Source organism: Curcuma longa, chromosome 16 (assembly GCF_044706935.1).
Source record: "Curcuma longa cultivar G26 ecotype Majalengka, Jawa Barat chromosome 16, ITB_CL_G26_1.1, whole genome shotgun sequence".
Taxonomy (NCBI): Eukaryota; Viridiplantae; Streptophyta; class Magnoliopsida; order Zingiberales; family Zingiberaceae; genus Curcuma; species Curcuma longa.
This window is the reverse complement of record NC_133876.1, coordinates 6,749,917-6,763,708: the sequence shown is the minus strand read 5'-3', so window position 1 is coordinate 6,763,708 and position 13,792 is coordinate 6,749,917. Positions and strand designations below refer to the sequence as shown.

Genomic DNA, 13,792 nt, shown 5'->3' with positions numbered 1-13,792 from the left:
CCGATCAAGTTACACTACAGATTGATCGTCCGCCTCGGGCAAGGGCAAGGTTCTGGTAAAGTATTTTTAATAATATTATTATTTTTAAAAAAAATATATATTTTTATATTATTTGTATATATGTTTAGGGCTCTTAAGAAACCAATGTTCTTCTTCCTGGTGATTTTCATTTATTTCACAGGTATATCTTTGTATGCTCTCTCAGCATGGAGCAAAAATGAATATGCAGCTATTTTTAGTACGGCTGTGATAACTTTTCTTACTCTTCTTCGGTTCTTTTTACAGTAAAAGGTTCTTAGGAAAATTAGTTTATTTCTTCCGTTAAATTACTATGTATAAACTAGAAAAGGCCGATCATTTAGTATGATTTTCTGAGGTCATATCAACCAGAATATTTGCATCTGTATGAACTGCACAAGCATTGGGGTCCATCTCACTCACGTGTTAGATCAGTGATTATTTTCTTTATTTTAAGATGCAATTTCAGATTAGTTTGACAACAAAAGTTATGTTTACATGCAATTGAATGCTCCATTACCTTGAATACTCTGATCCATTTTAAATTGATATTTGCAATGAATCTGGTCGAGGCTTCAAATTCGCTAGAAGAATGCATTCTTCTTATGTACCGATCGAGAGGCCAGAAATTTAATTAGACCAAACATATCAGTAATGTGCCGTGTATATAAATGATCATTAAATTGGATTGGATTGCTACCAACCCACCCAAAATGAATTATTATTCATTAATTAATTATTATCAATTCTACTTAAATAATAAAATGATTTGAAATATTTTTTTCTCAAAAAATAGTTTTTAATTATAAAATATTAACACAATAACAATACAATTTTTTAAGATAAAATCCTCATTTTTTTATAAGTATTGTTTTCAATTATAAAATTTTATTTGAATGCAAAGAAATTTTGAACAAACAAACACATTAAGTCGACTACATCATCTTAGAGTTAAAATGAATTGAAAATCGATCGCTAAAATAGCGATGAAAATTATAAATCGGTCTCTAAAATAACGATCGAATCTATATTGGGTCGCTAATTTTAGAGTGGAGCTGGACGAAAAAATTTAGCAGATCTTAATGATCGAACTTAGATTCGGTAGCTAAAATAACGATCGAATAGGATTTCGGTCGCTAAAATAGCAACCGAACTTTGAATTCGGTCGCTAAATTTAGCGACCGATTTGGATTTCGGTCGCTAAAGTTAGCGACTGAATTTTTAATTCGGTCGCTATATTAACGACCGAATACTACTTCAGTCGTTAATTTAATGATCAAATTTTAATTCAAGGGGCAAAATCAGCGATTGAATTCGATTCGATCGCAAATTTTAACGACCGAATTGATTCGATCGCTAAATTAGCGATCGAAATGGAATTCGACACTAAATTTAGCGACCGATTTCGGTCGCTAAAAGTAGTGACTGAATTCCAATTCGATCGCTAATTAGCGATCGAATTTAAAATTGATCGCTAAATCAGATTACGATGAATTTTTTAGTATTTTTTAAATCAGTCGTTAATCAGATTTAACGACTGATTAGCGATCGAAAATTCGATCACTAATCGTGATTATTTTTGTAGTGCCAGTCACCACCGCAACTCCCTTGCACGTATCGCACCGTCGCGGGTCCAACGCCAATTAGAACCTTGACTTGTATGATTTGGTGGCTCCGTTATTTGTTTTTTTTGGGCGACAGCGGTAGAAGTTCATGAGAATTTGTATATTAATTGCATAAGAAGCCAGCGGTAGTAGAAGTTCATGCTAATATGTACGTATATTAATTGCATAGGTTGCCTGGAGGAGAGTGAGGTTTTTGTCGTATTAGTTGTGTATGGTAGTGAGCCAGGAGAGGGAACTTATTGTCAGCCTCTTTCAGATATAAATCTATCAGATTCAGAAGTGAAGAACTTGCATGAGTATATCGGTTTCAATTCAAATATGGATTTGATTCACACTTCATGTTCTGAGAAGGATTTCCCATTTTGGAAAGAGAAAAAAAACGGAGTCTTTTTCTAAAAAATGTGTTGAGAGTATTAGTTGTGTACGGTGGTGAGCGAGGAGAGGGCGAGGCAGTTACGCTGTCATATGTGCAGGTTCACTATAAAAATTATACCGATTAGCGATCAAATTTTTAATCGCTAATCGATCGTTAAATCTGATTAACGATCGATTTGAAAAATCATAAAAAATTCATAGTAATTGAATTTAGCGATCGAATTTGAATTCGATCGCTAATTAGCGATCGAATTCAATTTCGGTCACTAAATTTAGCGACCAAATTCAGATTCAGTCACTAACAATAGCGACCGCTAAAAAATAGCGATCGAATTCAAATTATTATGAGGGAAAAAATTAAATAATACCTCTCGATATCGCTGGTGGGCGATAATAAATTGATAGAGATTGATGACGATCGGGTGGAGAGAGTTTCTATCTTCATTTTTTCTTGAATGACCAGGTCTGAGGGGCAAACAAGCTGCTAGAATATTAACCATTTGAGGTCGACGACGGCTCTGCAAGCGGCTCAACAGGAGCTGCAGAGGATTCAAGAATTTGCGGAGACTGTACAGGGGACGATGCAACAATCTGTGGATGCGCTAGCGACAATGACTCATCAATCTGTGCAAGCCATGAAGACAGCAACACACGAGGGGACGATAGCCCTCCAGGCGGCGGGTCTGCAGGCGGGCCATGTTGCCCTTCAAATTCATCAGGCTCCTCAGGGTAATCAAGCTCCTCCTCCGGGTAATCAAGCTCCTCCTCAGGTTAATCAAGCTCCTCAGGATAATCAGGCTGCTCAGGATAATCAGGCTGTTCAGGGTAATCAGGCTGCTAATCAAGCGGAGTAAGTATTTTAATAATAATAATATTATTTTTTAAATTATATTTTTTAAATTATTTTTTATATATCTTTAGGACTAAACTGAAATGGCAAATAGCGATGGTGACTCTCATATTTGTCGTAGGTATAGTTGCGTCTTTCTTATCAATATTTCTAAAGAATCCTGCAGCAGGTAAATGTCTCGCTGTTAGTGCTACTGTTATGTTTACTTTACTTACGTTTTTGCAATTCTTTTTGAAGTAAAAGTATTAGGTTCTTTTGTTAGGAAAATTAAATGGGTTATTTTTTCCGTTGTTTCAGTACTACCTTTCGGTCCCAAAAATTCGATATACCGAAATTTCAAGCAAAAGTTCTCCAAAATATCAAAAAATAATATTTTAATACATATGTCATTTATTAGTACAATCCAAGTGCAGTTTGTGCTACCTTTTCCTTAAAGAAAAGTAACATTTAATGTGTACACAAACGTTGATAATTTGATTTCTCAAGCGATAATAATAATATAATAATTTTCTTTTATATTTTTAAAAGAATGAATCAAAATTTTCTACATTGTTATATATATATATATATATATTATACATGTATATATTAATTAATTTAATAGACAAATCCTGAATTCATATGATGCATATAGGAGTCAATTTCTTTAAAGTGAATTAATAGGATTACATCAAGATAATTGAAAATTTTGACAACTTACATAAATGAGTTGCAACTTGCACAGAATAAAATACATAAGAATAATTTTGAGCCAATAACATTTGCATACCATCCAGTGCACGGGCTCTACATAATACATAACATAATCTAGCAAGGTAAACCCTAGCAAGAACATCATGCAACCGAATTAAGTATGTCATGCAAATCACCTGCTCATCCAAGAATTGTTTTTTATTAATAAAACTAACACAAAATCCATGATATCACTATTACAAGTGTTAAATCAAAAATATTGGCAACATGGATCCTTTCTTCTTCCTTTGTAAGGGCATGTAAAGAGAAAGGCATGGCACCAGTTTTTTAAGGAGTTGGATCTGAATTATCCATATATATAGGAATAAATTTCGGGTCTGTTCTGTCGTCGATAAACAAACACGACAACGAAGACAAATTTCTGGTTTCACATTCAGTAATAATATATAGAAGGACTTGGAAAAGGGAGGAGTAAAATAGAATAGCTGGCAGGGACTATGTTGAAGCTTCTCCTCATTTTATTCTCCTCTAATGGCTATCGCGGCTGACCATCTCCTTGTAGTGCCTCAGCGACTCCTGCCGCTGCAGTCTCATCTCCTCGTTAAACTTCTTGATGAAAGCCTCCACTCGCCGGTTCAGCTCGTCATGTCCCAGCGACGCCTCCCTCCTCAGCCTTCCCGCTGACGACCCCCCGCTCCCTGGCGACGCTGAGGCCGCCGCCGCTCGCTCGTTGAAAGTCTCCGACTTCCGCATCACCACCGCTGCTGCCTCGTGCCGTTCGACTCGGGTGTCCCACGTGTCAGACTTCTTGAGGTGACGGCCGAGCGGCACCGCCCGTCCTTCAGTGATCGTCCGCCAGGTGCTCTCCAATGTCTCGTTTCGCCTCGGCCTCCTCGCCACGCCGAGCGCCTTCCCTAAAGAATTTAGTTATTATAGGTGATATCGCGAGCAGACCAAGGCAAATATAAATTTTGGGTGGATTTATAGAAGGTTTGAGAAAGAGAGTAGGTTGTAACAACCTTCAGGACTGGGCTTGGCGACTTTGCGGTGGCTGAATCGGGTGGAAACCAGCGGTTTCTCCACCGAGGAGGCAGAACACTCCCTCGAAACATCCTCCGACAATGCCTTCCGTCGTTTCGGCGACCAGTTCGACCTCGATATCACGAACTCCTCCTCTTCGATCTCTTCATCCTTCGCCTCCTCCTTCACCATAGTCGTAGATTGACTCCCGCGGCTGCGCATCGTCTGAAAGCCCGGCCCCGTACTCTGTCCCCTGAACCAATGCCGCAGGATCCATCGCGGCGAGCTGCTGCGTCTGCGGCGGATCAGCGGAGGACGGAGTCTTCTTCTGGAAGCGGGACGAGGCGGCGATGGATATAATGATGCCGTTGATGACGAGGTAGAGGTAGGGCGGGCGGATCCAGGCGAGAGCGGAATCGTACACCCGGGGGACCTCTGCAGCTAGGAACCAGAGGATGGGCAGGCCAGCGAGGCGGAGCGCCACGGCCACCGTCACCACTCCAGCGGAGGTGAGCGCTGCCCTGAATCCCATCGAAACCCAGCTATCTCCGTCACCGCTCCTGTTCCTGGAATGCATCTCCCTCGCTAAGCGGCCGCGCTCTCTCTCTCACACACACACACACACAGTGCGCAAGCTCTTCAAAAGGCGATCAGAGAATCCATGGTTGTGATAGAGTGGATTATATTTATAAGGAAACAAATGTCTATTGGTGGCGATGATTGGATTTAGACCGTCAGATGAATACTTAACGACCGATACAAACTACCATGGACGGTAGAGATCTGAACAAGAATCAAGTAGCTATGCTTTTAATAGTAGAGGAAAAGGGAGCTGTAATAAAAAATCATTAAGGAGCGTGGAAAGGTACCAACTCCAACGGTCAAAAAAAGGACCGTTGAGTGCGGGAAGTGGAAAGCGGGGGCCCAGCTGTTCATCTCTCAGGAGTAATCACAGCCGTCCATTCGGACATCCATCTAGTCATGGTGGTGATGATGGACCACAGGAACCAGAAGGTTCGAATGGCGCCGAATCGAGTCAAATCTGATGAGCCAATTTTGGGGGAGCGACCCATGGACAGCTGGCAGTCATCGATTCGTTGGCAGTTTCACTAATTGTGGGCTGAAAGGCCCAACTATGAGAGTTCTTCTAAATATGTGGCCCAATAACGGCTAATATTAGAGTTTATTTAATAAATAAATTATATAGTGTCTTCACTGCGTTATTTGGGTTGAGAGCGAGTCGGTTATAAATCAACCCTATAAATAAGCATCCGGCGGTCGCGCGACCCTCCGATCGAGCCGCCTCTCTGCGATCGAGCCGAAGTTCTGGAGGGCGGAGGAGGAATTGGGTGGCCGTCCTTGGCTTCTCCGTCGTCAGGCGATTCCAAGTCGGCGGAGGAGAGTTTTGTCGGGGCATCGTCCGGAGCACGCCGCCAGGGAATAGGAAGTAACCCTAAGGTTCGTGCTCCTTGCTAGCTTAGTTAGAATTACCTTTAATTTGGTTCTTGTTGCTCACAGCCTTTGTCGGGGATTCTCCTCCGTTTTGGTTTCCTGAGAATGCATCCTCAGCCTTTCGGTGGTAGAGACTGTATGGCGGTGGCGTAGTCGCGCGGTCGCCCAGCGGAGAGAATCTCTCTTTGCTTGGGAAAAAAGAAAAGCATAGCGCGTACGGGTTTCGTGTGGTCGAACCCGTTTAGTTTTTTAAATTGTGGGATCTTATGAGATTTTTCGCCGATCGATTCTGATCGGACGGCAATACTTGATGGATGAAATCGTCTTTCTTCGGTTGATCTTGTATTTCTCGACGACTTTTGTTTTTCTTTCGTCATCCTCACGCAGGATACTATGAATTATTTTCTTTATGCTCGCTATGGTTTACACGCTTATCGCGTCTATCATCGATGTTGGCTAAGTGTAATGCTGTGAATTGAGCAATTTTGATTCATTTTTCTCATTTTTTTTTGTTATTAAGACTGGCAAATTGGACAAAGATGATTTATTTAGTGAGTATCGTCTGAGAACTGAAAATATTGAAGTGGCATCACACCCTAAACTTAACTTCTGGAGCTGATTTAGTGTTCTCTGTCAATTTTTCTTTCGTTGCATCCTGATTTGTAAATCTGATCCTCTTCAATTAAACCAAAAGGTTTTATGATCATGTAATGACCAAATTGTATAGGAAATATATTGAATTTTTTAATATATTAAAGCAATTCGATTATCCTTTTTTATGCTTTTAATCTAGTGTGAACCATTTGTTCTAGTATAGTGGTATTTGGATTAGTTTGGATAGATGGGTGGGAAGAGACACAGAGGCGTCAGTGGGCTTCCTTGGCTTGCCCTTGGAGAGGCTTCTAAAACCACAACCCTACAATTCTAGAAGAAAAAAAACTTCTGTTTTTTTATGTTTGGGATTAGAGCATTTAAATTTAATTTATGATGTTGCTTTTGAATTTGAGGAATAGCTGCTTTGCTAGTTTTTTAGACGATGTTTTTTTTTTCGAACTCTGCAGTTGATGTCCATGCCTTTTTTTAAAGGTTAATAATGTCCATGGTCATTCTGTACAGGTAAACAAAGTGGGCATAGTTCTTACCTTTCAGGCATCAATAGCAACATTTACAAGGAAGTCTGATCTTGTGGTGTCTTATTAGTAGTGAACATTATGTCTAAGACGTTTCTTATTTTCATTGTTTATAATATTTCATCTTTCACTCACAAGCAGTTAACACAATAACACTGCAGGTGAATTGCAGGTGAATCATACTTCATTGCATAACTACTAAGCTGTTACTCCATTGTTACATGACATTTATTTCACATATATCAATGCCTTCTTTCTAGATTTTATGTTTTTCTTTTTCCTTTCCTTCTCATATATGTGTTTATTGATTCGTTAGTTTTTCCACTTGTCTCTTTGTCATCTTATTTGTTATTTTTTTGCTAGGTTTTTGGAACACTATGATGCTCAATGCTGCTTTTCTGCGCCCAGACATTAACTTTCTGCATGTGAAACAGTATGCTCTCCAACACGTTCATCCCATCTGTGCTCCAGGAAGAACTCTTAAATTTAAGAGTCATTCTATAGCTTATCAAGGCAGGACAATTCCTCCTCTTAGAGGTAAATCTTATATACTTGATGATACTATTTAGATTATCATTTAATATGAGCATGATTCAAGCGTTTGGTATTATTCTAAAATCAGTTGCTTGCGAAATTCCTTTACTTACAATAGAATTAAAGTTCAAGGAAATTTTTATGATTAGCTTAGTGGCAAATTATCTGATTATATATCTAGTTCTTAGGTTCAAACTGAAACTGCTGAAAAGTTCATCTTTTTCATAAAATTCAATCTCCCAAGTGCTTTCTTGAAGCAAATTTCATACCTTTTCCCCCCAAATCATTTATTTATTTTCCCTTCCCCTTAAATTTAGCAGGTTCTCTGTCTTTTAGCCCATTTCTACATGGACAACATAGAGGTGCACTTAAGTTGTCCCAATCAGCTGATGGTGATAGCAGCCTGGCGAGATCTGCAGTAGTTTCCAGGGCATCAAAGGTTCCCGCTCTCTTCACTTATCCTCCCATGACCACCAAGCCCAAATGGTGGTGGAGAACCTTGGCCTGCACTCCCTATCTCCTACCTCTTCATCTGATGTGGTTGCATGCCGTCACAGCATACCATCTCCATCGCCTACTGGAAAACTGGGATTTCCTGGTGAATCCTTTTATCGACACGATCACATTGATGCCAAATTGGCTCATGATGGCGCTCATTTTTGCTGCTTATTATCTGGTCGTGAGGCGAAAAGAATGGCCTCATTTCTTGCGGTTTCATGTTATCATGGCCATGCTCCTGGAGAATGGATACCAAGCGATAGCCATTGCCTGCACTTGGCTTCCGAACACATTCTACCGCGGTAAACTCGGGATGACCTTTTGGCTTGCGGTTACGTTTATGCAGTTGTACACCGTGGTGGAATGTATGAGATCCGCACTCAACGGCATGTACGCCGATGTGCCCTTTGTCTCCGACACGGCATATCTTCATTCCGATCTAAAATTGTTTTAAGTTATTTCGTATCACCAATTTAAGTGTTCTCATCTAGACAAGAGCCACATTCTTGAGATACAACTTTTGAATTCTGTCTTGTGATTTCCGTTGGTAGAATATATCTAAAGACTAAGAATTGGCACTTGTAAAATTTTGGTATTCAATTGGTTCCAAATGGTTGTTCTATTGACAATCTCTCAAGATCCATACCTTTGTTTACGAGATAATTATTTAATTTTAATAATGGTACGTTATACAAAAACATCAGACCATAAAATGCAAATACAAATACAAATATAAAAAAGTGAGTTGCATATGAATTAAGAAACAACTCAAATCTACTAATGTTGATTTCCCATACCTTGGGTAAAAATGACGTGTAAAGTTTATTGATAGACAAGTTTAAATGAACAATTAAAAATCTCAATTTTCAATTGTGTTTTCCCCTAGGAATTAAGTCAATGAGACTAATCATGGGATTATCATTTTTTTTTCAATTGACGTTTATTTAATGTCAAATTAATAACTTCATGTTTTCATTTATATCATATTACTAATATTAGCCATGAATGACGATTTAAAATAAATGATATATTGAAATTTTAATTTCCATTAATAATTATTCAAGAGGAACATTAATAAACTCGGCCATCCTCGGCTGTTAAATTTCATTTTTGACACAAAAGAAATAACCAAATAGGCTTAACCTCCTCGACAATTTTATATTTAAAAATCTTGCAAGAAATCACATTTTCTTTTTCATACCCGACAAAATGAATCCTAAGTAGAGATACGTTAGTTCATGATCTACATATATAATTTTAGTCGTTGACATATATAGTGAATTTGGCAAAAAATTTAAAATGAATATGATGGATAAATAAATAAATAAAATGATCACTTAATTATTTGACATTTATTTAAATGCTTACTATCTATTTTAATTCTTTTGAAAAGGATAACATTAGTTGATGACACATTACATACGTGCGCCAAAGAAATTCAATTATCTTTCTATCAAATTCTTTTTTAGTCGATCGGCCCAAAGCTTCCTCTCCTCTATAAATTGCTCACTGATTCAACTCACGCATCGAATTCCTCTTCCCTCTGCCTTGGGCCGATCATTTCATTTCGCAACTCGAACTGAATCATGGAGATAAATTGCAAGGAGGAGGTGGTGGCGCTGCTCTTCTCCGACGATACCTACTGCTATCTGCTCTCTGCTACCACCCTCTGCGTACGACACTGCATGGGTCGCCGTGGCCGGCAACGTCGCCGGCGCAGGTCCCCTGTTTCCTCAATGCGTCAGGTGGGCGGATCATCGCGAACCAGAGCAAAGAAGGCTTCTGGGGGAGAGTGATCAGCGTGGATGACTCGATTCCATCACTGCCACGCTCGCCTCTCTCCTGACCCATAGTCCATGGGAACACTGGCCATGCATAATATCTCTATAAATTGAATTCCTCATAGATAAATTATTTCTTCATATCTTTTCTCTCTTAGTTAATTATGATATCAGCAATTGCTGCTGCTGCTTTCATGATCACAGGAGATACTCATTGTCTCACGTACCTGCAAGACATGATCGATGCACAGATGCAGCAATACTGGTGAGCTCATTACAATTACTGAATATATTTATCGATTCATATATAACATTCGATTAGTCTCTCGATTGGAATAGTTCGCTAGCTCGCTCTGTGTTTCCTGTGGATCACAATCTCTTAAGGCTGTCTAGTAGACCATTTGAGAAGACTGGGTCTGGTGAGTTTTTCGAAGAGGAAATAAAAGATCTTACGGACCATAATTTCAGGTACATTTATAATGATATGATTTTGGATGTAACTAATTATATTCATCCAATATTAATGGCTATCTCGATGTGCAGGAATTGGATAGAGCAGCATCAGGAACAGAGCAACAAGAACAATATTCTACAAGAACAAATATACAGGGATTCCTTGGTCTTTCATCTTCTGAGGGGATATGGATATACTACTTCAACACTAAGCAATCGAAAAAACTAGCCGTCATAATTCAATTGTAAATGCTGCAAAAACTAAGATACAAATGAGTGAGAGCTTCTGTCTCCTGCATTGCGTTTCGTGTTTGCAAGCGTCAAGGAACCATTATGCGGTCCCCGCATTTGCATCCCTGCATTGCGTCCGCACGCTTTAACAAATTGAGCGTTGATTCCACGCAGCACGGTTATTTAAGTTCCCTTTAGTGATGCATCGAGGCACCATTTTCTTTAGATAACCAATAGAAATATGCCATCTCAGCCGTATGTCAACGTGCCAGATTTATATTCGCCAATTCTGTGTTTCGTGTTTGCATTCACATACCAAAAGAAGTGACGCGGCGCCATGCACGGAAATATTTTCTTTTTATGATCGTTTTTTCTGAGTAATTGTTTCGAATTCCGTTTTCATCGGCTCCTCTTCTTCATTCTCTGCTGCTCATCTTCTTCCTCCTTTGGATCGAGGAAACATGGCGTTCCGGATGGTACGGTTTGCGATCTCTCTGTTTCTTGTGTGGATTCAATTGTTGGACTCTTCACACGGACCTTCTGCGATTAAGTAGATTGTTATCGCTCTTCTAGGGTTTGATACTTGTCTGTAATTTTTTTTCCCCTTATGGTTCAGAGATGATAGTCGGCAGCACTCTCCAATGAACTAATTTTTGATATGTGTACATGATCGATTGATCCTTTTATCATTTTGGGTATTATTGCTTCACTCTCCTGCTAATGTTAAGAAAAAGACATTTTTTAGGTTTAAGTAATATTGGATGTTCGATCGTATTAGTATGTGCAATTTGTCGACTATATTACTTTTGTTTGCAGTTTTCTTAATTTGCCTTCATTCTCGCCCCTTGTTATTTTCTTTACAGATTGAAATTTGTATAGATTCCTGGACTTTGAGAGGATTTGATGTTGTATAATCATATTGAATTACACAACCTTTTCTTCTTCTTTAACCCTTACCCTTCCTGCTTTTTGTTGGAGATTGCCAAGCTTTAACGAGATTAAGCTTTGTGTCGTTCAAGTTTATTTGATAAGGTTAACAAATTAAGCCAAGTTAAGCGTAAATTAACCAAATGGCTGTTTTAACTTGACTCGTTTTTTTTTTTTTTTGAAGCTTGTAATTAAGCTTGACTTGAACTTGATTTGTTTAAAAGTTATCAACCTCTTAAATTCAGCTTATCTTGAAACTTCTACATATTTTAAACTTCTTTAATTGGTTAGTGAACTTAATATTACAACTTTGTTTGTTCATCTTGAGAACCTTTTAATTACAAGTTTGATAAAAGTTTTGTTGATGAACATGATACACAAATTTAATTCATAGATATTACTTATGAAATCTTTATTCATGAATATTAATAAACTAAACTTAAGCTTATTTATTTAATTAATCTTGTACATATTGAACATCAAATACTAAACGCTTGATTCATTTACAACCCTAGAGAGGAGATTGCCATTGACTGATCTAAGATCTCTTTCTTCTATAGCAGCAAAATGGATTTGAGTTGCATGATATTCTTTGTTTAAAATTATTTTACATGGCTAGTCAACTATAGTACCTCAGAATTCTGTTTGATTGTTTTTCTTACTTGATTGTTACTTAATTTGCATGACTAATTAACTATCGGAGTTCTGTTTGTTTGTTTGTTTTACTTGCAGGCAAATGCACCATCCGGCATTTTAGTTGCTGAACAGAGCAAAAGCACTTTTCTGGAACTGCAGAGAAAGAAAGTTCATCGATATGTAATATTTAAGATTGATGAAAAGAATAAAGAAGTTATTGTTGAGAAGACTGGAGCTCAAGGAGAGAGCTATGATGATTTCACTGCCGCGATACCTGAGAATGATTGTCGCTATGCAGTATATGATTATGATTTTGTGACTGAAGACAACTGCCGGAAGAGCAAGATATTTTTCATTGCATGGTTAGCCTTTATTAACCCACAAGTACCTTTTGTTATTTTAAGTTATCTCTTAGCAGTTAATATCCTCTTTTTGAAGTATTTGAAGCAATATCATGGTTGAGACTTCACTCTTTGAATTGAGTAAGATTGCAAATTTACACAACAGCCATGATAAAACCTAATTCCCATTATGTATGCCATATAGATGTTAAAAAACTGTGAAGAAGTGATGTTGGATATTCTACTTCTGCAACTCTTGTTAAGGCTGATTAACTTCTTATCTACTTGTGGGGTTTATTAAGCCACTAACCTGAATGTTCATCGATCAGGGCACCCTCCACATCTCGCATACGCGCAAAGATGCTGTATGCGACATCAAAGGACCGATTCAGGCGCGAGCTCGATGGCATTCACTATGAGATCCAAGCCACCGACCCCACAGAAATGGATCTGGAAGTTCTTAGAGATCGCGCCAACTGAAGCTCAAGTATCTACCAGAAAAAATTGTATCAAGCCGATGCTTCAAGGAGAGTCATCTAATGTTACTATTGGGATACTATATTACTATCTCAAACTTGATGTGCTACTCTTGGGATATGCTTAAAACTGTGTGTTGTTGCCTTCATTGATCATAAATAATCTAGTCTGTATTAGAACCTTTTACAGAAAGGCCTAATTAGAGAACAAAATGAATTCTTTTGCATTACAAGCTTTCATTGTTTCAGTATTTCAACTTTTCCAACATGTTTGTGTTTGTGCAACGAACTCGTCCTGTTCCAGACTTGTATTCATAAACATAAACACTAGTATGCCATAATGTTGTTGCTTCTTCAGGTCGATGCCACTAAATTTTGCAAATAATAAAAAATCTTTACTGGAAAAAAAAATGGGGACATGATATATTAGACGTGAAAAAGACACCAAATACATTTGCCTTCACTTGAGAAGGTAAACGAGAGCTAATGTCCAACATAAAGGCAACAACATTACAAGGAATCTAACTTACAGCACAACCTTATCTCATCTAATTCCTTGTCCTTTTATGTAATGATATTTCCTTTGACTGCAAAACATGGGCCAGCCAACATTTTGGGTTTAATGTAACTGGAATCCGGGAAAAAAATGAATCAGAAATTGCTAATAAAGTATATAAATCAGCATTAGATATGGCGAAATACAAAAATGCCTAAGTTCCATGGAAATTGGAAAACTTTGATATGCTCCTATT

At 38.2% G+C, this 13,792-nt stretch overlaps 2 protein-coding genes and 1 pseudogene across 4 annotated transcripts; 2 read left to right on the top strand and 1 right to left on the bottom strand.

The window, feature by feature from the left end:
• Positions 1-3,853: 3,853 nt before the first annotated feature.
• Positions 3,854-5,158, bottom strand: LOC141848010 (uncharacterized; annotated as a pseudogene).
• Positions 5,159-5,830: 672 nt separating this feature from the next.
• LOC141847147 (protein TIC 20-I, chloroplastic-like) lies at positions 5,831-8,824 on the top strand. 3 transcript variants are annotated; one of them, XM_074735123.1, is made up of 3 exons: positions 5,831-6,039; positions 7,527-7,700; positions 8,015-8,824. In XM_074735123.1, the coding sequence occupies exons 2-3, from the start codon at positions 7,541-7,543 to the stop codon at positions 8,647-8,649; spliced, it is 795 nt and encodes a 264-aa protein (XP_074591224.1). In that variant the 5' UTR covers positions 5,831-6,039; positions 7,527-7,540; the 3' UTR covers positions 8,650-8,824. The 3 variants fall into 3 exon arrangements, with proteins under 3 accessions (XP_074591224.1, XP_074591227.1, XP_074591226.1); XM_074735126.1 differs by having other exon boundaries at positions 5,834-6,039; positions 8,018-8,824; XM_074735125.1 differs by lacking the exon at positions 5,831-6,039 and adding an exon at positions 6,111-6,247.
• Positions 8,825-11,057: 2,233 nt separating this feature from the next.
• On the top strand, positions 11,058-13,233 carry LOC141847148 (actin-depolymerizing factor-like). The gene is made up of 3 exons (XM_074735127.1): positions 11,058-11,136; positions 12,320-12,585; positions 12,894-13,233. Exons 1-3 carry the CDS (start codon positions 11,122-11,124, stop codon positions 13,042-13,044), a joined length of 432 nt encoding a protein of 143 aa, XP_074591228.1. The 5' UTR covers positions 11,058-11,121; the 3' UTR covers positions 13,045-13,233.
• The last annotated feature ends 559 nt before the right edge of the window (positions 13,234-13,792 follow it).

Excerpts from the sequence above, each read along its gene's own strand:
- LOC141847148 (XM_074735127.1), top strand. Across the intron at positions 12,586-12,893 it reads AAGATATTTTTCATTGCATG|GGCACCCTCCACATCTCGCA; the intron begins GTTAGCCTTTAT and ends TTCATCGATCAG.
- LOC141847147 (XM_074735123.1), top strand. The coding sequence starts at position 7,541 with ATGATGCTCAATGCTGCTTTTCTGCGCCCAGACATTAACTTTCTGCAT. Across the intron at positions 7,701-8,014 it reads GACAATTCCTCCTCTTAGAG|CAGGTTCTCTGTCTTTTAGC; the intron begins GTAAATCTTATA and ends CCTTAAATTTAG.